This window comes from Henckelia pumila, chromosome 4 (assembly GCF_033568475.1).
Source record: "Henckelia pumila isolate YLH828 chromosome 4, ASM3356847v2, whole genome shotgun sequence".
Lineage (NCBI taxonomy): Eukaryota > Viridiplantae > Streptophyta > Magnoliopsida > Lamiales > Gesneriaceae > Henckelia > Henckelia pumila.
The window spans coordinates 201523442-201548148 of NC_133123.1; the positions used below are offsets into that span (position 1 = coordinate 201523442).

Sequence of the window (24707 nt, forward strand, 5' to 3'; positions counted from 1 at the left end):
TAACATTTTTATCTACCTTAAATAACCTAAAACTATATTTTGTATCAATAACAAATTCTAATGTCTTATCGTAATTTTTTAAGATAAATAAAATTTTAAAATAACAAAAAAAATCTTAGTTTAATCTTGAATACTATAACCCAAGTTTTAGTAGGAACATAAAAATTTATTAGTCAATTTTATCACAAAATATGTAGAATATTTAGGTGAAATTTTTTTGATTGTCACGATCATATATAACTATTATTAAAAATCTTAATTTTAAGATTAATATTATTTATCAAATTTATTGATTAATATATCTTTATTTTAAAATTTCTCAAAATGAATAATAAAATATATAGATTAATTTGAATAGTTTATTTATGTCAACATAAAATGAATGAACTTGAAATAATATTTTATTTTATAAAAATTATATTACCGATAGTGGAATTTTTTCACACATTCGATATGCCTTCCGTTCAAAAAATTCGGGTAGTTTGTCGTGTTCGAGTAGAACCCAAACTCGATACAGATATTTCGGGGTAGATATTGGGTAGTAAATTTTTACCGGATCGGGTAATTTGGGTACCGATTTATTTATTTTTTAAATTTTTTTATTAAAATGAAAAATAATATTATAAATTTAATTAAAATAAATTGTTTTTATTTTAGTTATATATTTTAGTCAAGGATTCTAATATATTAATGTTTTTTTGTATTTTTTTTGTTTAAGTATATTTTTAATTAAAAAAACTATAAATAAAATTTAATTAATAAATTAAAAAAAATCACGTAGTACCCAAACAGGAATAACCCGATTCTGAATTTCTCGACCCGACCATGTCTACATCTACATGTATAATGTAGAAAAATAATAAAAACTATAAAAAAATAATATAATTTTGAATTTTATTATTTTGTATATTTTATATATTATTATTATTATTATTATAAGATTGAATCAGAAATTTTTTATTTTTTATTTTTTTTATTTAATCAGAATTTGATAATTAAGTTTTGAAAAAAAAAATAAGAATTTGATACTTCAAAGTTTGTTTATATCTCAATTATTTTATATATTTTGTCTAAAACCAGAATAAAATATTTAATATTAATATTATATTTTTAAATTTATTTTCTTCTGTATATGACAAAATTTATGTACCAAATTTTAAAATATTATAGTTTTAGTTATTGGCGTACAAAATAATTGCTTTTTAAAGTAAATCCAAATGTTATAATATAAGGAAATTAAAGATAAGAGTAATATTGTCTAATAATTAATTAAATAGATAAGGATAAAGTGTAGTATTATTAACATTTTTTGGAATGTAAATAACACTCCCCTTTAGATAAATAATATTAACTAAAGTTGTTGAAGTGAAAGTTAACGGAAAAACTGTAATGAATAATTTTACTCGTCAACGATTTACAAAATGAATAGTTATAATAAGATAATACATGCAATAAATAAAATTTCGAAGAAAGAGTAAAAGAATAAGAAAAAAGATAGGTTTTCGGTGTCATTGCATTATGGAAGCGTAAATACGAGAGATAACAAAATTGGTGGTTATTAAAATTTCTTAGTAGTTTAGAGTCATACAATTTATTTGTTATATATTAAAGTTCTATCGTAAGTTGTTATGAATAGTTTATAAGCTCAATTAAACACTTGTTTAATAATCTATTTAAGTTCTTTTCAAAATAATGAATTTTTTTAATGTATTATTAAATCAGGTTTATTAATACCACAAGCCTAGCTCATTGGCTTAGGAACCATGGACCATAGTCTCCCAATTTAAAATAAATATCGCGTTCGACATCTATGTAAATCCTCATCTAAGCTATTAAAAGTAATTTGTAATATGATTAATTAAATTTTAAAAAAAATATAGAAACCAATATAACCCCCATTATTTTAATGAATCGTGTCATTTTTTTTTAACTATAAATTTATATTTATATATATAAATATTTGAGCTGACGCTCATGAAAACCTAAAATTAGTGGAGTACCACTAATTATCACCAATTGACATTGTTGTACATCTGGAAATGGTTTACCTTTTCAACACCAATCTATTTATAAATGGATTTGGTCTGTTTGTATATGTTTATAAAAATCAGCTTGAGAAAATTCTATTTGTTTTTTTTTTTTTCTTAAATTTTTTTTAGCGACATGTAATATGACCATATCTGTTAATCAAAAGTCGTCTAGAATTACTCTAGAGGTAATCCGATATTTTGTAAAATGGTGCAATTCATTTTGATCAATTTAACAACAAATTTTGTTGTTGTTGGACTTTATATATTTGTTTTTTTTTTAAAAAAAAAAACCAAAATTTCAATGACAATAAAGATACTTAACAACACTGTCCACTTCAATCCAAAACATTTATGTAAACTTCAAGTGTATACACACACAAGATCAAGTATATTTTTAAAAATGGATTATAATTCTATTTGGGTTTAACTAATGGATTAAAATTCAAATCACAAATGGATTTTAGAGTCATTATTTTAAAACATAACAAAGTGGGAAGCACTTGGAATTTGAATGTAGTCGCTTGCATTAATGGAAAATCTTAGAGGGGGACATGGTCAAATCTAAGAATTATGAAAATAGTTAAAAATCTCTATAATATTCTTTTTTAAAAAATATTTTGGAAACCTCTCCAAAAAATTCTACAATATATTTGTATTAATGGTGTTTGGCCATTTTCAAGAAACAATGGGACTGATCCTATAATGGGCACCATTGAGTTTTGCCCATAATTCGGACAACACGGCCATTTCTTTCACTGGTAAAAAAAAAAAGGAATTCTTTTCTTTTTTGTTTCTATTCATTTCTCTCTACCCTCTGTTTAATGATCAATCCCCAGAAAATGTTCAAAGTTGAGCTCTTAATTACATTTGCTTGGATCAAATTTTTTTTTCTCTCTGTTAATAAATATTTTGTGTTTCTTGATTTATAAGATTGGATAGATTTTATTTTTAGAATGTTGAATGTGTTTTGACTCCTCCTTTATCATGATCATCATGGGTTTTGGTCCATTTTGTTATTAGTTAATAACTTTGATGTTGTCTTCTTTCTTGAATCGTAGAATGTTTAATATTCCTCTGCATGAAAATAAATGAAACCATTCTTGTTAGGAAAAAAAACGACAGCTTGCCCCTTTAAGAAATCTTATAGACCATACGGTCGCCCAAACACCACGTTTTGATCGCTCTATCTCATTCCCAATGGTTGATTGTTGCTCTGTGATAATGATCGAAAGGCCGATATTTGTGGAATATAAGCTTTGTGCTAGTTTTGTATGTAACGGAAAATACTAAAAATATTCTGACTCGATTGACCTTGCTAAAAAGTTGTAGGCTGTCTGAAGTTTGTGGCTTCTGGGGACAGTGTAAATATTTCTCAGCAAAACTCGGCAATTGTGTAATCATGAGTGAAGCAATAATGTTAGGACCTCTCAAACATCCTAGTAGGCCGAGTAAGCATATTATTTTGCACCGTATCCTACGTTTTCATGGAGCCGGATCAGATAATATAGTTAATGTGTTATTGGTGTGGAATTTTTTGCAGGTCTTGAGAAGATTGATGTGGAAAACATGGAGGATGAGAGGAAGACGAGGCTGGTATCGATGAAGAAGAAGGCGATGGATGCATCGAGCAAGTTGAGGAGCTCCTTGACGAAGAAAGGGAGGCGTAACAGCAGAGTTATGTCTGTTGTGTTGGAGGATGAGCATGATGCAGAGGAATTGCAGGTGGTGGATGCCTTTCGTCAGGTGTTAATCCTCGAAGAATTGCTCCCTTCAAAACATGATGACTATCATACGCTCTTGAGGTATCTTTCCTTTTCAATTCTCATTCCATGTATCAGAAAAAGGTTACAAGATTTCTAGTTAAATCTCCTTCGTTTTAACAAAAGTTATAGTTGATATTAACGATACATTTCAAATGTTTTACATCAACGTAACTTTAATTAGTGTACTTTTACAAGGGTTTTCTGAATCATATGAAACTAGTCATAAAGAATGCGACTTCAAACACAAAAACAGAAGGCGGCTCACGCTATATTTCTTGTATCATGCAGGTTTCTGAAGGCCAGGAAATTTGACATTGAGAAAACAAAGCAAATGTGGGCTGATATGCTTCAGTGGAGGAAGGACTTCGGTGTTGACACTCTTATGGAGGTACTTATCATCATAGTACACAACACACAATCATTTCTATTGATCGAACGATCAAGCATTTAAGAGATAGAGTTTGGACTAGTGTACGGTTTAAAATATTTCAGTCACAAATTTCTGGCTAGGACTTCGATTTCAAGGAGAAAAGCGAGGTCCTAAAATACTATCCACAAGGGAATCATGGTGTGGACAAGGACGGCAGGCCGGTTTATATTGAAAGGCTCGGGCAAGTGGACGCGACCAAGTTGTTGCAAGTAACGACTATTGATCGTTATCTAAAATATCATGTTCAAGAATTCGAGAGGACGTTCAATGATAAGTTCCCAGCCTGCTCCATTGCTGCTACAAAACACATTGATCAGAGCACAACTATTCTGGATGTACAAGGAGTTGTAAGTATCATAGGGGTCTTTCTTAGTTGAATGCTTCATCTTAAAGTTAAAACCAACAACTGGCTTCTAACAACTTGAGTTTTACCAGTTTGTAAATTGATGACAGAATTCGTTATGTAGAGTCTCGTTTGTGCAGACAAGCTGGATCCGAAGCTGACATTTATAATGTAACTATTTTCTACCTATGATTTAGGGACTGAAAAACTTCAATAAGTCTGCCAGGGAACTGATTCAGCGTCTTCAGAAAATAGATGGAGATAATTACCCTGAGGTACACAGTTTCCATCTTTTTTTTCCTCCCAAATTCTATACTTGTTTTGGTTCTTAATTTTAAAAGTATATTGAGTTCTCATTTACACCACTTAATTGGTTTTGTTTTTTTTGTTCGTTTATTCTGAATTTCAGACGCTATGCCGCATGTACATTATCAATGCAGGATCAGGATTTAGGCTCTTGTGGAACACTGTCAAGTCATTCCTTGACCCAAAAACCACTGCCAAGATTCATGTAAGCCTCATTATACCTCTTCTAAATGACACTACATATTCTTGTACCGATACAACCTCCACATACTCATTCATTCTAAGTAGTCGGTTTCCTAAAAATGGTGATCTCGGAGTTGGGTGGGGTCCGCATGAAGCTGAGGGTGTCCAAAATTGATATGTTCCATATTGGTTAAGAAATGGTTCTTAGTCCATTTACATGGTGGGCAATTGGCTTCATAGGAACAGATTTGGTGGAAAAAGTTTGCTCGAATTTCACAAAAATAAAGATTCAATCTGCTGCTATGTTTCTTCTTACCAGGTTTTGGGTAACAAATACCAGAGCAAGCTGCTCGAGATCATTGACGTGAGGTAAATATTATCCAAAAATTCAAGTTCTTACATATCATAAATGACCCATTTCTTGTTAAGGCGCTGCAGCTTGAATCTGTTATTTTGATTTTGTACAAATCAGTGAGTTGCCAGAGTTTTTGGGTGGAAGTTGCAATTGTGCTAATAAGGGAGGCTGCATGGTTTCTGACAAGGGCCCCTGGAATGACACTGAAATTATGAAGGTTATTATTGTTTGCATCAAATATCTAATGTGTAAGCCCTTACATCAAGAATTCTCAAATTTTGTGATTAATGTGACTTCAAGATGGTTCGCAACGGTGAACACAAATGCTCGAACAAGACCAGTGTTTCCGCCAATGTCGATGAGAAAACTATTTCAGTAGATGACTGTGCTACCTCCAAGGTATCAAGTCTTGCATGATTTCCAAAGATTTTCTTTAACTGTGATTCTTGAAATTGAAACCGAGTGCTAGTTATGAAATATGCAGAATGTGAAGAAAAACTACTCCTGTAACTCAATGGCAGATTCTTCAAGAGACTACTTTGCACATCCACAACTTTCCCCTGTTCGCGAAGAAGTAAGTTCTCACAACGATTAAACATGGTTATATTGCATTCGCTTGCAGCATCGATCCTATGTATAATCATGTTTAGGTCTCATGCAATCTAACTAAAGCAATAAACAAGCCAGAATACTTGTTACATGATAAAAAAAAATGTTTAGGGCTACGAAAGTATGTATGATCCAGAATTGTAAAAGGCAATCATACAAATGTTGGAAAAAAAAATTGATAACAGACTGGAGTCGATTGCCAGTGCTGGCCTCAAAAAGGTTTTCCTTAACCATATTCTCTTGCAGTTCATAAATGTACCTTCACTTCAAAGAACAAATCTTGAGGCCGGAACGTTCGAACTTCCCTACTTAAACCCCTGTATTTTCACCTATATATCTATAGATAAAAGGATCATCAATAATTGATAAGAACTCCTCAGGTGACCAATAACCGTGTCGGTGCATATGAATCTGATAAATATGCTCAAATGGTTGACAAGTTTGTTACTGCAACTTGGATAAAGGGAGGAGGATCAAAACATAATAACTTTGCTGTTTCTAAAGGTACATAATCATCATCTGTTTAACATATTCCTTGGATTTTGACTCGGAACAACTTTCCACACATGATTGGGTGGTTTCCCTATATCTTCTTCCTATATCAACAGACTATTTCCCTGTGCATGATGCCCGCAAGCCTTCAAAAGGACTTAGCGACTCTCTGTTTTGCGGGGCGATGACCTTAGTAATGGGTGTTGTCGCTATGGTTCGTATGACTCGTAACATGCCTAAGAAGCTCACAGATGCTACACTCTATTCTAGTTCTATGTGTGGTGTTGATATGATGATTAAAGGTTCCAAAAATGCACATGAGTTACCCGAAACTGCCATTTCACGTGAGGATTACTTTATGATGATGAAACGCTTGAGTGAACTAGAAGAGAAGGCTATAGTTCTCAACCAAAAGCCAGCAGTTATGCCCCTTGACAAAGAGGAGATGCTGAATAATGCTTTGAACCGTGTAGATGCTTTGGAGCAAGAGCTTTCAGCAACCAAGAAGGTATTGACTAGTTTTTTTTTTCACTTTTTCTTTCACAATTTGCGCATCCAATATCTTGCCATGAAAAGCACAAGTGTTGTACCACTTAATTCAGTGGTTGGTAACTGAAGATATTGACCAGTCGATATCTACAGGAAGGCATAATCTTTCACTAAATTTGGTGTTACATCTTTATTAGCACTTACCAACATTTGTCATGTCTCACATGGCACTACAGCTCTTTCAAGTGTATTGATTCTTGTTGAATCATCTGAAGCTCATGTAAAGCCGGGTTATATTGATAGATTTAATCAACTGTTTTAAAATATCGAATTTACAGGCTCTCGAGGATGCTCTCGTTCGACAAGAGGAGGTCTTCGCCTACATTGAGAAGAAAAAGAAGAAGAAGAAGAAGAAAAAGTTGTTCTTTGCTTTCTAAGTAGAGAAACCTAAATAAAAGCGAGTTAAGTAATGTTTTGATTCTTTCAGACATGGTGATTTTAGACTCAAGAAACACCATTCTTTGAACTCCCAACAGATTTTATGTTTACTTTTCTTTTTATCAACTTAAGGGCCTTGTAAAGTACAATGTTTGCTATTTGTACTAGGTTTCATTGGGGTGTTTTAGCATGGCATCCCTCCATTGGCATGCCAAGCATCTTCTTGGAAAGGCCAATTAAATACTCATGGTTTTGTGTTGAACTTAAAAAATATGTTTGATTTTGTTCTTTAAAGATTCTATGGACTGTTTTTGTTTGTGCATCCGAAAAGTCAGCTCGTCAACACAGGGATAATAGCACCGCACACCGAGATAAACAACCATAACTTCAAATAATGTTCCATGAATCTCACATAACATCATTCAAGAACACACTGTACATGAAGTTTGCATAAAAAAAGATGAATACATATATGTATTCCATAAAATTTCTCACCAAAGATAAGTATATCATCAATGAAGTTCACAAAGCCAATGTTTTTTTTAAAACGATGATCGTTGTGCTTTAAGACATGAAACCGGGACGAAGATAACCTCAACCCTCAGAAGCTCCAACTATGAACCATCTCACCAGCAAAACTTCTTCTTCTGGAAACATGAAGCAGGAGGCAAGTCAGCACCAAACATTACCACAGCCCCACGATAAAATTGTATTTTTAAGAAATAAATTCATCTTGACTCACCCGATACTTGGCTTCTTGACTGTCTATGTAAGCAAGCAGATCATCTTGCATCATTAAAGCCTCGTGCAGAGCCTGCTCAAATACAAATTTAACTCTCATTTCAAAAAAATTCTGAAAAGATGAAGGTAAGAAGTAGATTGGTAGAATTCAGATCAAGAATAATATTATCTTGAACAAAGGAATGATAAAATACATAACACACTGATGGAGAGGGCAAGAAGTGTGCAACATTTACCAAAACTGAGTGAATGGTTAACATGAATTTGGTCATTTATCATTAGCTCCTGCTATCCTGAATTCCTGATTATGATTTCCCTTTTTATGTCTAGTCTTAGTGTTCACATATACATCAGATTTAATATAGCATCAGACATTCTATTATTTCGCTCTTTATGAGCATTAGCATAATCCGAGGTAGTGACCACACACTTAAGTCGTCCAATCAAAGAGGCTTGTGTGCTATAATTCTTGAGAAAGTGGATCTGATGAGACAGTAAATCCTTGGTTTAGTAGACAGAAAGTGTATATTTTCCCGTCATGTGCACAAATTCACAGTTATAATATCATGCAGGATATTTACCTTTTTGGTTGCAATCAATTCTGCCTCTAGGGCATCCACCCGGCAAACAGCAGCATTCAGAAGCTCTTCTTTCTCGTAGGGCATCTTCGATGGTTTTGCCTGAAGAGAACTGACCTTGTCTTCAAGCTCGCCCAAACTCTTGAGGACAGAAGATAGTAGATCCGTCTCTGTAAAAGCCGGTGTTGGCGATGGTGGCCGGAACTCCTCCTTTAGCATCGTGTCAAAGGCAAATTCCTGAACGTTTATTTCATGCTGTGACGAAGCATCACAAAGTTTCTTGGAAGTACGGAATGATATTGAACGGAAGAACATGAAAAGGGCCATGAAGAAAGCCATAAGAGCTGCCAAAAACTGAGCCCGCAACCCTTTTGGTGTGCTTTGAGAATCCGGCAGTGGAAATATCTCTGAATGAAAAATTAAATTAACATCCTAAATAAATGTGATTTTACATGGAAAAAAAGAAGTAGGGACATCATGAAAGTATTCCAGGTTCAGCAACTATATAGAAGACCAAGTTCTTTTATCATTCGAATACAGTGGTCAGTGGATAGGTAAGGATGAAATCAGCATGAACTAGAATCACCATCAGCAAAAGAATAAATGATAGATACACAAAATTGAAAATTTGGAAATGATGATGAAGATAAACACCATAGATCTTTTTTAGTTTCTCCTACATCAACATAAATTGCCATATAGTGAAATCTAAAAGGAAATAGACACTTGTACCGAAATCATGTGGAAGGTTCCCTGATTATATGCATTCATTTCACCCAATTCAAACAAAATAAATAGAAAAACATGCATAAAGCGTGTGTTACACGATAATGCAATTATGAATAAAAAAGTTATGTTAAATGACTAACCAATTATTGATTAAGGTAAAACTTTGTGGGGCTCGTTTGCTTCTTCCATCAAGAATCAACAGCCTTGTCCACCATGGGAACATATTCATCATATCCCGAGAAGTTGCCAACATAACTAGCCATTCCAGTAATCTTGCCCTGAAATAAGAGAAATATTTTCACTATAACTCAATAAAAGGTAAATAACTTCAATTTTTGTCACATAATTCTTAATTCCAGATTTTTCAAAATAATTATGATGGAGGAGGGGCAGTGAAACATGATGGTTCCAGAATTTACGAAAAACTAGAGATTATCAACCACGGCAAACAATTAAATTGCATGACCGACAATAGATGAACTTAACATTCATCCACCTAAATAAAAAGGGAAAAAAGGAGAAACACAGAGAGCAGTATTTGTCAAGCAATGCAGGATAATTCAGACTCAGAAAACCAATCCCATTCACTGAAACTGCATCATAGCCATGAATGTTTAGAATAAATAACTAAATGTTACCTCCTCACGAACTGGAGTCAACCGAAGATGTGCATAACTCCTAGTGGCTTTCGGGGACGCAATGTCTTCAACATCAGAACCAGACTCTGCAATGGAAGTATCACTGCCTTTCAGCTGCTCCAAGCCCAATAAGCATATACTTGTATCAGTTATCAGGCATGATCAAGAAAGTGTCCAGGAAAAGTAAAACTAATGCAGGATCCTTACCCTTGCGTAATGAGGTTTAGCATAGACTACCTTCCCCTCACTATTGAGAATTTTAACCACTTGTCTTGCTCGCCGTGTTTCACCATTATGCACCATCTGCAGAGCAATGTCAATCAATCATTTATCTTTAACTTGAAGCTAAATAATTCCTAGAAAATCTCATTAATGTATCACAACAATCTAATCTAAGACTTTAAATATCCAGGTAGGTCAGGACCTTCAGTATCTCTGGATTCTTCCATGGCCCTTTATCAGAGCGAAGGCAACCCCCTTGATCAGCACAATTACACGTTCCTCCCAGGAATTCGAGCAGTTCACTGCACAGGCCCAGGTAAAATGTTTAGAAACTGTTCAGAAGGGATCTCAGTAATAGTTATCATTTTATAAAATCTACAATGATGAAAATGGAATCACACGAGAAATAATTTTCTTAATTTCACCTTGCATCTATAATTTCAAGCAACTTGTTTTGGTATTTGTTTCCAAGAACCTGTAAAAGCAATCGTAAGACTAAGATATGGATTGTCACTCAATTAAAATAAAAGTTTCCAAATGACAAGAAGATAAGAATAAGCCTACATGAATCTTAGTGGCAGTCCTGGGATCTACAAAATTTTTAACAATATTCCACAGTAGCCTAAATCCCGGACCAGCATTGATGATAAACATTTGATGAAGTGTCTGCAGAAAGGCAGAACATTGTAACAACAATAAATTAAACATAATGCAGTAACTAAGCTAGAAATATGAATGTTACTTCAGGATAGTTGTCGCCATCTATCTTCTGAAGCCTTGTTATGAGGTCCCGTGCGTTCTTGTTAAAGTTTTTCAAACCCTAGAAAAAATACAGAATGACTCTTCAATAGGAAGAGACTGGAGTTTTTAATCAATATAATATAATTAACAGATATGCCACAAGTTATGAAACATCCACAAAAAGACAAAAGAAAATGAGTTTTTAATCAATATAATTAACGGATATGCCAAAAGGTGCGAAACATACCACACCATGAACATCCAAAATTGTTGTACTTGAATCAATATGTCGCTTCGCAGCAATTGTACAAGCTGGAAACTTGATAGCAAGCTTTTCTCAAATTCTCTCACATGGTATTTTATATAACGGTCAATAGTGGTAACATGCATAAGTTTGTTTGGCTCAACTTTCCCTAATCTTTCGATGTACAATGACCTTCCTTCTTTATCAACACCATGGTAGCCATGGGGATAGTACTTCAAAACTTCATTCAACTCAGCGAACTCAAAATCCTTACGGGAAACATGATTGATATACTTCAAATAATTATTAGAACATTTTGAAAACCAGTACAACAGGAAATTTACAGTTTTGACATTAAAAACAAGAAAAATTATGTCTCAAATCCGGATACCTTGGCAATTGTGTCCGTCCCAAATTCTTTCCTCCACTGAATCATATCAGCCCACATGAGCTTAGACTTTTCAAGATCAAATTTCCTTGCTTTCAGAAACCTGTAGCAGATGTCTCAAAGATGTTACCAGAAATTTTCACTGCAGGATGGAAGCAGCTTTCATTGTTAACCCATGAGTGCAAATGTCATTTTGTTAGTTGACTCAAGAGAATCTTCAATCTTCATACAACTAAATACACATTTAACCACCTTAACTCAGTAAGATATAGGGTATTGTCCTAAATGTCCTTGTGGCATAATTGTTTTAAACTAGGGATGCAATGCAAGGTGAGCCAGCCAAGCTCGAGGCAACATCATCAGTACTACCGATTCAAAATCTTATGAGTTAGAGCTTTTCTCAAGGTTCAAGGGCCCATAAGCCAGCTCGCTTTGCATCGAGCCTGAGCCAAAAACTTCAAGCACATAATTGAATCAAGCTCAGCTTGTTTACACCCATTTTCTAAATCCACAATGTCATGACTAATTAATACTTGATATGCATGTGCATACAACTAAACATAAAGCCACCAAGAATACTAACCTCAACATCATATGGTAATCATCAAACTTTTCTGGCAACAACTCTTCTAATATCAAGGCTTGTCGAAATGACTCGACAACTTGCAATTCTTCAACATCGCGAATATCTTCTATAGAAACAGAACTGACTCGGCCATCACTCTTTCTTCTGCCGCTTTTCTTCTTGAGAGAATGCTTGAATTTAGACGATGCATTGAGAGCCTTCTTTTTCAAAGAACCAATCCTTGTCCTCCTTTCATCCTCTGAATTTTCAAAATCAAACTTCCTTTCTCTTCTCTCATCATGTGCAGATGACCCTTCAAAGCCTGTTTCCAAAGAAAATATATATACAGGAAGAGGAAAAAAAATACAGAGAGGCTAAAGAAAAAGAAAACATGATTTACAAAGTACGCATTGTTTTGTAATAAATTTGTGTTCTCTTAGAAGCTATACATCAGCAAAATTCACAATTGTGAGCTGAACAATGCAACACTAATAAATCCCATTCACAAAATACCAGGTAACAGCAGTTCACCAATCAACCATAAATTAATCACAGACGACACTCTCCCCTATGACAAGAACATACATGCATATCAAAACAGAACCTGCAAAATTTAACTGAGTTTTAAAACAGGCCTAACCATTTAAAAACTCTGTAAAACTCCATTTTTGGCAATGAATTTCAATGAAAAATAATGATTTCAAACTGAAGAACACAGAAGTATTGGAAAACCACACAAGCAGACAAATTCATACTGTTGCAGGAAGAATATTCAATTAACATGTCAAAGAAGCAATGACTTCAAGAACTAAGGTCTTCTACAACAAGTGATTTGATCAGTCCAACACAGATGTTCCTTAGGTGTCTGAACCATTGTGACTCAGCAATTGCATGCAGGGTTAGGAAGGTCCAAACCTAGCCAGCCAGACGTGGCTAGCATGCAGAGTTTGGAACGTCCGAACTCCGTCTACAAATAGGGTCTCCGGGTTTCATTCTCAAGTCACAATTCACAGTGATACTTCTATACATCAATCCATATTTGAGGGTCCGACAATAACGGTGAGGTGCTTCTGAAATATCATCAAAGTGTAAGTAGAAACTAGTTTATCAAAATCAACGGGCTGATGACGGACGAATATATGGTCCGAGAATCCTATTTAAATATAGGAGTATCGTTAGCTTAGTTAAAGATTTTAAATCATGATTAATAATATGATAATTACTTGTCTATAGACTTGAAACCTAGACTCTGGTTAGACTTGATCTACTACTAGAGGCACATAAGTACTGACTGAAATTGTCAGCTGAGTATGTATGCTTATATTTTTCATTTATGTGTCATAATATATGTTTTAATTTTTTTATACATACTGCATATGCACATACATGTTAAGTCGTATCTCTTTTGAGATATTTTTTTCTTGTAGGGTCGCTCAACCCAACACCTACTATTACTGTCTGACATCGGGAGTTACCACAATGTGTAAAGACTGATACTAGGTGATCTAGATGAGTGTGTGAGTTACTCAGCGATCAGATTCTCATATGATACTATATACTCATTGGGGCCTAGTCTAATCAAGACTTGATAGTTGACTAGTCATCTAATGTTGCATGCATTATATTAGTGTTGTATGCTCATATTTCTGTAATGGACGTTAGTCGCTCACGTCATTGGTGTTATCTTGGACACCCCATTCCACGAAACATGTCTCAGGTTGGACGGAGCAAGTTGATCAAGTCAGGGTTAGATGCAGGTCCAGGAGCTGCTGGGAGCATATGTACTTGCAGTCAGTTGTATGTTGTAAATACTTATGGAAAAATAAATTTGGGTTTTATTATTGGTTGTATTCCGCTGATTTATTTTTTAGTAGGTTTTTAAGTTTCCATGATAAACACTGTTTTTATTATAAGTGTTTTTATATTAAGCTGATTGCATGCTTAAGACTGCTAGTTAGTACGTGATCTAGTCTTAGTCACCACATTTATGATATCAGAGCATGCATAATATTTTGAGACTTAGCATGATATTTGGGATTAATGTACGTTAATCTTTCAGAATAATGGTTGGACAAGGATAAGAACCACATGGTGTTATATGCCCAATGGAAGCAGAGGGTGCACATGGACATCTTTATAGACACGATCACCATCATCAGGGTCGACGTCATTTCTTCATGCATAAGTTATTGCAGATTGGACCTAAGCCACTGGTGCGTGGCGAGACCCTTGAAGTGGCGGAAGATTGGCTGGAACTGATGGAGAGTAGCTTTCAAGCCTTTGACTACTCCGAAGAGCACAAGATGGAGGCCATGAACTTTCTATTGGAGGGACATGCCAAGAAGTTGTGGAAATCCAAATCTGCCCAGTTTATTGTGCACTAATATTGTTACCAAGTGATCTTGATTTTGATTTAGAATTATTATTTTTTATTGTCCATTTATTATTATCATTATTTTTGGATTAATTTATTTTCTTTTGTCTATGTCTGCAGTTTATTCACAGATCTTATAGTTTTGAAAGTGCAGACACAGTCGGGCTGAGGACTATGCGCTGCTTGGGAGGCAACCCAATAGTTTTTAGTATTATTTATTTATTTTATTTATTTGATTTTCATGTATTTACTTCTAAAATTTTTGTCTCTTGTCATTTTTTATAGGATGTGTGGAGATGAAGTTTGATGCTGTTACCACTAATATATCCCAATGCGCTGCAAATGACGATGAAAAGGATGACGACTACTGATGGTCATTTTCACAGGTACGTGCATTCCTTTGCAATTTAATTTGTTTATTTTACATTGAGGAAAATGCACAATTTAAGTTTGGGGGGATGTGTGAAGTTTGAAAGTTTTGAAATTTTTTTTGATGAGTTAGTTTGAGTTATAGGCATGATGAGTAATTGTGTTGGCCTATAATGAAATAAATTTTTGTGCTAAAATGTCAATGCTAGCTATATTTAATCTTGAGTTCTCACAAAATTGCACTATGCCTTGATTGTTGACACTCTACTGATTAGAGAATCTTTTTGATTTTGTGAGTTGATTGGATGATTCGATTCTTAACTTTGGTAATTTATACTTGAAACCGGGGTAGAATTCTACAAGCTTAGAAATGATTTAGGCAATAAAATTTTTTTATTGAAAGCTAAAAAGTTGCAAAAGAAACATAGAAATTTTTTTGTTAAAACTTAAAACAACTCCATCCGAGCCTGAAAAGGGTTTAAAATCCTAATCACCAATCCATGGCTAAGTTTGCGGATAAAATGGGGTTGATACTCCATCCGGGCTATAGACAAGAAGATTGAAATCTGAATCCTATCTTTAGTTATAGCTAAGTTTGCAGATAATTTATGGGGCTAAAATAAAACTGGGTGCAAAATCCAGCGATATTATGAAAAATATTTGATATAACTTGAAAAGTCCTTTTGATCTTAGTGAGTAGAAGTTGAACTTGGTGGAGCGTGTTTTGAAACTAGAGAGAGGAGTTGATGATTCTATAAAACAAACCTGTTGAATTAGTGTATCGAAAGCAAGGAGGATAGACAAGATTGGTGAATCACACACACACGATGTAATGGACTGGGCATCTGCTCTCTGCTCTGGCCCAGCCATATTCTCTACTCATTGTCTGATCTCCTCAATGGTACCATGACTCTGAAAGGATATGCACTTAAGCCTGATGGTGCATGTTAGAATCTTGAGGAGGGCATGAAACTCCCCTTTCCAGGTGGGGAGAAGGCCCATGAGTAGAGAATATGGCTGGGCCAGAGCAGAGAGCAGAGGCCTATTCCATTACAAAAAAGGGCGCCCTTTTATGTAATGGACCGGGCCTCTGCTCTACCCTCTCTGGGCTCTGCTCTGGCCCAGCCACACTCATGGTCTTCTTCCCCCTGGTGGGGAGTTTCATGCCCTCCCCAGAATTTGAACCTTGCACTCCAGGATAAGTACAAAGTTATATCAATCCTACCATTGAGAAGATCTCCTCAATGGTACCAGGATTGAATGGACTTTGTACTTGAACCTGAAGGTACAAGGTTCGAATCCTAGGGAGGGGATGAAACTCCCCACCAGGGGGGAGAAGGCCATGAGAGTGGCTGGGCCAAAGCAGAGAGCAGAGGCCCAGTCCATTACACACGAGAACTCTTTAGAAAATTAGCGGACATGTGTATTGAATCTTGAAATTTAAAAATTCGGAGGCCGATTACATTACTCATTATTGTTTTGCTCGGAACTAGCAAAAGTCTAAGTTTGGGAGAATTTGATAAGTGAAATTTATGCACTTAATTTATATATGACTTGACTTGACTTTTGTGATGTATCGAGTGGATTTTATGCGTGTTTTGTTGTTGTTTTGGTGAGATGCAAGGATTGGCGCAAAAGTAGCAAGAAGAAGAGGAAGGATGCATTATGAAGTGTCAACTTAAGAAAATTACTGGAAAATATTGAGAGATCCAAATTCGAGAGCCATGCGCGGGCGCGCCGTCGCGAAGTCAGATTTTGTTATTTTTTTTGGAAGGAAACTTTGGGTTTTCTTTGGGGTTTTTTTGGACGATTTTAGGGGCATATAAAAGGATATATTTAGGCACAATTAGAAGGAGGATCCGCACAAGAGAGCCGCAGAACAACACACACACTTTGAAAAGAATCGAGAGGAGACGAAGCGGCACCCAAACAAGAGAACCGTACACAACTATGCATTCAAGTAGGTTTGGAACACGGATTTGAGACATGGGAGCGAAATACAAAGGATAATCGAATCACACGACAGAGGAAATTCATCTTGGAACGGATAATCAACTCTACTCTGTGATTTTTATTATCTGCCTTGATTTATTATGAGATTTTTGGACATGTCTATGTGTTTAATTATTTCATTATAAACTTATTAGTTGTTTTTAGAGATTGACGGAATCCTCATAAGGCAAGTTCCTGAGGATCCTCTCGTCAATGATGATCTTTAACAATTCTACCGATGATAATAGTATTTGGGAAGCCTAATCGCCACATCATCACCATGTTTAAGGTCTCATCATTCCTACAAGGATTACCAAAGTCTCATTACTATGTCCCAAAAGTCTCTTTGCATGCGCTCTGATACCAATAAATGTTGCGACTCAACCCGCATCCACTACTAATCAGAGAATTAGAGCATAATTAAGCATCCAATTAACACTAATCAGAATACACTGCGGAAAGCTTAAATAAATGCTGACCGACAGAATATAACCGGCTAAATAAATCCGATTATACAATCCAATCGAATAATTAATCCTAAAGGCAAATAAAACCTACAGCTAATCCTGATGTCATCTATGGTCGTTGGCATCTCCAAGCTACTGGGCGCACTGACTGCACCTGCATCTGCAACTGCACCTGCCCCGTCGAATGGGATGTCCAGACATACAAAACACTGGACGTGAGCGACTACGCTCAGTACGGAAACAATGATATATAAAATATATACAGCACATAAATGACTTTAAAACCCTGGTAAAACAGTCTGCTCAGAGGCGCCATGAATACACAGTACCGTGTCAGATAGCTAGTCTGAGGGGTACTCGTATATTCCTCTATCACTATAACATCTACTTCACCGTTACGGTCGCTCCTAGTGATATCAAAACCGGGGGTTGAGCCTCCCCAGACACGAATCCATAAGGAGTAACTCATCACCGATGGAAACTGTCTTGACTCACATCTAACCAGATGTAGTCCTGTATGTAAAACATGCATGTGCTAAAGCAGTAAACATGGTAAAACACACAGCACATACTCATGAAACACATATATTGTAGTAGCCTGTACCCAAAATTAGTGATTAAGTGTTAATCAATCCAATAAATCATGTTAGTTTAAGTTAAACATGATTAAGGGAACTCTTAATGAATTAACGGAGTCCGGAATTTGACCCAGAATGATCAGAAATGGCCTGGAAGGTCAGGCAGAATGGACGCAACGTTCATGGAACGGATGCAACGTTCTGGTCAGCTGATGTCATCCGTGACGTCAGCAAGATGACGTCATTGCTTACGGCCGTGATGTGACGTTCGGACGCAACGATGGCGAACGGACGCAACGATGGAGGAACGGACGTTCCATTCGATGTCTATAAATAGGAGTGCCGAGATTCATTTCCAGGCACACCAATCATCTCTCTTCTCTCGATTCCTTGATCTTCTAGCTTAGATCTAGGGAATTCTAGGTTTCCTTTGGGGAATTCGGAAGTGGCATAGCGATCCAGGCGTCGTAGCGGAGCTCTGGCCTAGTTTTGAGGCAAGCGACAACAAAGGGCTGACGACGGATGCAGGTATAGCTTTTGCTTCCTAAAAATATTTAGGAGTATGCAATAGCTTAGTTAAGTCTTTTAGAGCACTATAATGATATTAGTATCATTTCGCAGTGTAGTGCGGAGTTAGGCGTGGACTTAGAGCTGGTAGAGCTTGCCTAGTATTTGAGGTACGAAAGTACTGTTCGAGATATCCTGACTGAGTATGCATGTATTATGTGACTGCATGATTTATATGACATGATTTTATGTTGCATACATTTGCATCTTGATCTATCTCTTTTGAGATGTCTGTTAGCAGGGTTTTTCCCTATCCTGTTAGTAGGTGGACTTCCATCGAATTGGGTCCGGCGTATCCACTGGTATTTCGGTATGTGAGCCACCTCCTGAAGCGACGACACAACATGCTACATACCAGGGCCCGGTCTGTCTTTGTTATTTGATTCTTGACCTCTAGTCAGTAGGCAGTACACTTGCATTCATGTATACTCATACTCTCGTGCTGAGCGTTTTATTATCACGTCTCGTACTCTTTGTATCTGGACACCCTATTCCATGGGGCAGGTTTGCGATTGGATGAGGCGGGTTGATATGAATTCTTAATGTATGGAAGGCAAACACGACTATATTAAAATCGTACCCTCAATCCAATAACAAAAGAAATCAAGAAATTGCCCAATCTTGAAAACAAGTAAAAGTTTTGGATTATTCACCTCTAGTTTACTTGAAACTTGCAACAAACAATAACAAAGAAAACAATTGATCACAACGGGACCTTCAAAAAACCTGTTTCTGACAACCCACGAGGATAATCAATCGACAAACGCCACAAAGTATGAACTTTGATAAGTTTGATTTTTGAACAAAGCACAAAGCTTCAATAAAAATTCTAGGGAGAATTTTATGTATAAAATCTGAAATCTTAATTGTTATTCAATAATGAATGTTTGTTGTATTTATAATACAACTATAAAATAATAAAAGATATCACAAAATATATCTAAAGATATAATAATATCTCCTAAAAGTTTCCTAGTAGGAATAAAAGACTCAAAAATAGCATAAAATATCAAAAATAAGCATAATATCTTGCACAAACACAAACACCTTCGGTGCATGTAAAACTCAGCGGCGCGGGCGCGCTAGGATGTGGCGCAAGCACGTCGAAGTTGCGCAGGACACGGAGCGGGCGCGCCGAGAGTTCGCAAAAATCTTCGTCAATTTGGTATCCGGACGCGCGGGCGCGCTGTTGGTTCGCTAATCAAAGGCGCGTTCGCGCAGATTCCAGGCGCGGGCGCGCCGCAGCTTCGAGCTTGGTCTTGAATTTCTTCACTTTCTTGATCTCCTTTTATCTCAATAAGATTATAACATCCTCCAAACTGAATATCAAGAAATCCAACGCCCTCTTGTATCTTCAACATCAAGGATTGAAGTGCTTCCTTGAAATTCTGAGCTCGGCCTCTCGTAACTGGTCCTCTTGGCATTTCCAACGAATCCTTAGCCATTCGATCAACACGCGAACCATCCACGATTGCATCATCCTCCCCTTCTTGAAAAGGATTTGTCCTCAAATCTTGATCATCACCTACATCAAACGGAGACAAATCAGAAACATTGAAAGTAGCACTGACATTATACTCACCTGGAAAATCTAGTTTATAAGCATTGTCATTGATCCTCTCCAAGACTTGAAAAGGTCCATCGCCTCTTGGTAACAACTTAGAACGCCGCTTCTCCGAAAAACATTCCTTCATCAAGTGCAACCAAACCCAATCACCGGGTTCAAATACGACCTTCTTTTTTCCTTTGTTTGTCTGCTTTGTGTATTGCAAGTTCTTTTTCTCGATGTTCGCTTTCACCTTGTCATGCAAATTTCTCACAAACTTAGCCTTTTTCTTTCCATCAATATTAACCCTTTCACTCATAGGAAAAGACATTAAATCCAACGGGGTTAAAGGATTAAAACCATACAAAATTTCAAACGGTGAAAAATTTGTAGTAGAATACACACTACGATTATATGCAAACTCAACAAATGGCAAAAATTCATCCCAACTCTTCAAATTCTTTTTAATTATATTACGCAACAAAGTTCCTAACGTCCTATTAACAACATCAGTTTGACCCTCCGTTTGAGGATGACATGTAGTAGAAAACAGTAATTTAGTACCAAGTTTGCATCATAATGTTTTCCAAAAGTAGCTCAAGAAAAAACGAGTATCTCTATCAGACACAATACTCCTAGGCATTCCATGCAATCTAACAATTTCATTAAAGAACATATCCGCAACATGAGAAACATCATCAGATTTAAGACAAGCAATAAAATGAGCCATTTTTTAAAATCTATCAACCACCACAAACACAGAATCCCTCCCCTTCTTAGACCTTGGTAATCCTAAAACAAATTCCATAGAAATGTCTACCCATGGTTCACTAGGAACAGGAAGTGGAGTATACAATCCATGTGGTTGTGTCTTAGACTTAGCTTTCCTACAAGTCACACACCTCTCACAAATATTTTCAACATCATGCTTCATATGTGGCCAATAAAAATGTTCATGCAAAGTATCGCAAGTTTTAGCCACACCAAAATGTCTCATCAAACCACCCCCATGTGATTCCTTAACAAGTAACTCACGAATGGACGATTTAGGCACACACAACTTATCTTCCTTAAACAAATATCCATCATGCATGAAAAATTTATCCTTTGGACCATGCAAACATGACGCATATATCTCTCCAAAATCAAGATCATTGGCTTACAACTCCTTCACATACTCAAATCCCAAAAACTTAGAATGTAGAGTAGATAGAAGCACATACCTTCGTGATAGAGCATCCGCTACCACGTTTTCCTTCCCTTGCTTTTACTTGATAATATAGGGAAAAGTCTCTACAAATGCCACCCATTTGGCATGTCTCTTGTTCAGCTTTTGTTGTCCTTTGAGATGCTTTAAAGATTCATGATCCGTATGAATCACAAATTCCCTTGGCCTCAAATAATGAGGCCACGTCTCAAGCACACGAACCAAGGCATAGAACTCCTTATCGTATGTAGGATAATTCAACGCTGCTCCACTTAGCTTCTCACTAAAGTATGCAATTGGTCATCCGCCTTGCATCAAAACACCTCCAATCCCTACACCTGACGCATCACATTCAATTTCAAAAGTACTAGAAAAATCAGGTAATACAAGTAAAGGAGCATTAATTAATTTTTGCTTAATGATATCAAAAGACTTCTTTTGTTCCTCGCCCCAATGGAATGGAATGTTCTTCTTGATCACTGCATTCATAGGAGCCGCCAAAGTGCTGAAATCTTTTACAAATCTCCTATAGAAACTCGCAAGATCATGAAAACTTCGAATTTGACCAATAGAAGTAGGCGTTGGCCAATCTCGAATTGCACTTACCTTTTCCTCATCGACTTTGACACCTTGGGAACTCACAAAAAAGCCAAGAAACACAAGTTTTTTTGTACAAAACACACACTTTTTTCAAGTTAGAATACAAATGTTCAGCTTTTAGTGTGATTAGCACAATTCTCAAGTGTTCAACATGCTCATTCAATTTCTTACTATACACCAGAATATCATCAAAATACACCACAACAAATTTTCCAATAGAAGCACGCAAGACGTGATTCATCAACCTCATAAAAGTACTAGTGCGTTAGTTAACCCAAATGGCATAACCAACCACTCATACAACCCATACTTAGTCTTGAAAGCAGTTTTCCACTCATCACCCTCTCTCATCCTAATTTGATAAAAAAAACCACTTTTAAGATCAATTTTGCTAAAAATACTAGAACCATTCAACTCATCCAACATATCATCTAGTCTAGGAATAGGATGCCTATACTTGATGGTAATATTATTAATGGCTCTACAATCAACACACATTCTCCATGAGCCGTCTTTCTTAGGAACCAACAAAACAGGTACAACACAAGGAGACATAGACTCACGCACAAATCCCTTATCGAGAAGTTCACTTACCTGTCTTTGTAGCTCTTTTGTTTCCTCCGGGTTATTCCTATAAGCTGGATGATTCGGCAATGCACTTTCGGGCACAAAATCTATTTGATGCTCAATTCCCCTCAAAGGTGGTAATCCTTGAGATAGATCCTCCAGAAATAATTCTTCAAATTCCTACAAAAGAGAAACAACACTGCTCGGAAGATTTTAGGCTATATCACTTGTGTTAAGGAGTATCTCCTTATATAAAATTAATACAAGTGGAGTATGCACAAGTAAAATCTCTCGCAACTCACTCTTTTGGGCCATGTATATTTTTTTATCGGCCTCTTTCCTCTCAATTTTTTTTTCATCTTTTTTTCATTCATTCTTTTTTTCTAAGGCCACCTCACTTTTTTGTTCACTCTTTTTTTCGGCCTCTTCTCTCTTTTTTTTTCAAATGATCCTCCAATACTTGCTTTGGAGTCATAGGCAACAATACAACAAACTCTTTTTTATCGTAAAAGAATAACGATTTTTAAACCCATCATGTGTCACCTTTCTATCAAATTGCCACGGTCTTTCCAACAAAATATGAAAAGCTTGCATAGGAACAACATCACACAACACTTCATCCTCATATTTACCAATTGAGAATGGCACCACAACTGGCCTAGTCACTCTCACTTCAGAACTATCATTAAACCACTGCAATTTATATGGTTGAGGATGTTTTAAAGTAGGCAAACTCAATTTTTCAACAAGCTCACTACTCGCCACATTAGTACAACTCCCCCATCAATAATGACAGTGCACACTTTATTTTTCACAAAGCATCTAGTATGAAACAAATTTTCCCTTTGATTTTCTTCCTCCTCTTTTTTTTGCACATTCAACACTCTCCTAGTCACCAAAAACTCTCCAACCACCACATCATATCCCTCATCATCGGAATCCTCCAACGCAGGCATACTATCATAATTCTCCTCATCACTCTCCGACTCAAACTCACCAAAGCATTCATAATCATGATTTTTTTATTTGGACACTGACTAGCAATGTGACCAACACCTTGACATCTAAAGCATTTGATATCTCTAGAATGATTAATAGGAGTTTCAGATTTACCTTGCACTCCTGGCTTTGGTGTTTCTTGCTTGGTGTCAATTTTTGGTTTGGACACCGACTTGACATCCTCTCATTTTCCAACGTTTAGATGCCAAGGAGTAGAAGAACCTCCAACAGTAGAATTTCGACCCATGCCCCTTATTTTGAGTTGTTGTTCCACTTTCATGGAAATTTGCACCATCTCCTCAAGATCCATGCAATATCTAAGCTCAACTTGGTCTTGAATCTCCCTATTCAAACCACATAAGAAATGAGTCATAGTTTCTTCACGATCCTCTTCAATATTATCCCGGATCATATTAACCTCCAAATCCTTAAAGTAATCTTCAACACTTTTTGGACCTTGCTTCAAATTTTGTAGCCGCCTAAACATGTCACGATAGTAGTAATTCGGCACAAATCTCTTCCGCAAAATTTGCTTCATCTCCTCCCATGTCTCAATAGGACACTCTCGATTCCTCCTCCTAGAAATAACAAACTGATCCCACCAAATAAGAGCATAATCCACAAACTCGACAACCGCCAATTTTATTTTTTTCACATCACTGTAGTTGTGGCAGTCAAATATGGACTCCACTCTCATCTCCCACTATAATTAAGCCTCCGGATCAGATTTTCCATGGAATGAAGGAATCTTCATCTTAATCTCACTAATATGAAAGAGTGGGTGCCCGGTTAGCCAACTTGTGGATAAGGGCTTTTATGACTCTATGTAAAACAATCTTTTGTTTAATATAATTTACACTTTTATAATGGCATTGACTTTATCTTTCTTCATAATGTTATATTATTGTTGTTTTGATAAAGACCTTGAATATACTATAGTGTATGTAAGATGTGGTAGCACATGGGGATGGCTATCATGAAACACATCTTATAGTCACTGTATATTCTAAACTATTCCTAGTCAATTGAGCCGTCCGCAAATAAGGATAAGGATCGCTCGAGATTGAGACTAGCATTTGCGATGCCGAGTACCACGTTTCATTGGTATGGAACATAGAGATGTTCAAATCATGCAAATGGATATTCATATGATGAAT

The 24707-nt window shown here is 36.1% G+C and overlaps 1 protein-coding gene and 1 pseudogene across 2 annotated transcripts; one reads left to right on the forward strand and one right to left on the reverse strand.

The window, feature by feature from the left end:
- The first annotated feature begins 2826 nt into the window (after window positions 1-2826).
- On the forward strand, window positions 2827-7697 carry LOC140864223 (phosphatidylinositol/phosphatidylcholine transfer protein SFH3-like). Of its 2 annotated transcripts, none has more exons than XM_073268243.1 (14): window positions 2827-2878; window positions 3354-3478; window positions 3571-3832; window positions 4082-4181; window positions 4304-4570; window positions 4764-4841; window positions 4976-5077; window positions 5375-5424; window positions 5528-5627; window positions 5711-5809; window positions 5895-5984; window positions 6400-6523; window positions 6628-7019; window positions 7339-7697. In XM_073268243.1, exons 2-14 carry the CDS (start codon window positions 3430-3432, stop codon window positions 7435-7437), a joined length of 1812 nt encoding a protein of 603 aa, XP_073124344.1. In that variant the 5' UTR covers window positions 2827-2878; window positions 3354-3429; the 3' UTR covers window positions 7438-7697. The 2 variants fall into 2 exon arrangements, with proteins under 2 accessions (XP_073124344.1, XP_073124346.1); XM_073268245.1 differs by having other exon boundaries at window positions 2843-2878; window positions 3360-3478.
- A 95-nt stretch (window positions 7698-7792) lies between these two features.
- On the reverse strand, window positions 7793-12328 carry LOC140867738 (phosphatidylinositol/phosphatidylcholine transfer protein SFH8-like; annotated as a pseudogene).
- Between the last annotated feature and the right edge of the window lie 12379 nt (window positions 12329-24707).

Bases quoted from the DNA above. Each gene is read 5' to 3' on its own strand.
- LOC140864223 (XM_073268243.1), top strand. From the start codon at position 3,430: ATGAGTGAAGCAATAATGTTAGGACCTCTCAAACATCCTAGTAGGCCG. The intron at 4,571-4,763 runs GTAAGTATCATA...CCTATGATTTAG, and splicing joins TTCTGGATGTACAAGGAGTT to GGACTGAAAAACTTCAATAA. The intron at 5,628-5,710 runs GTTATTATTGTT...TGTGACTTCAAG, and splicing joins ATGACACTGAAATTATGAAG to ATGGTTCGCAACGGTGAACA.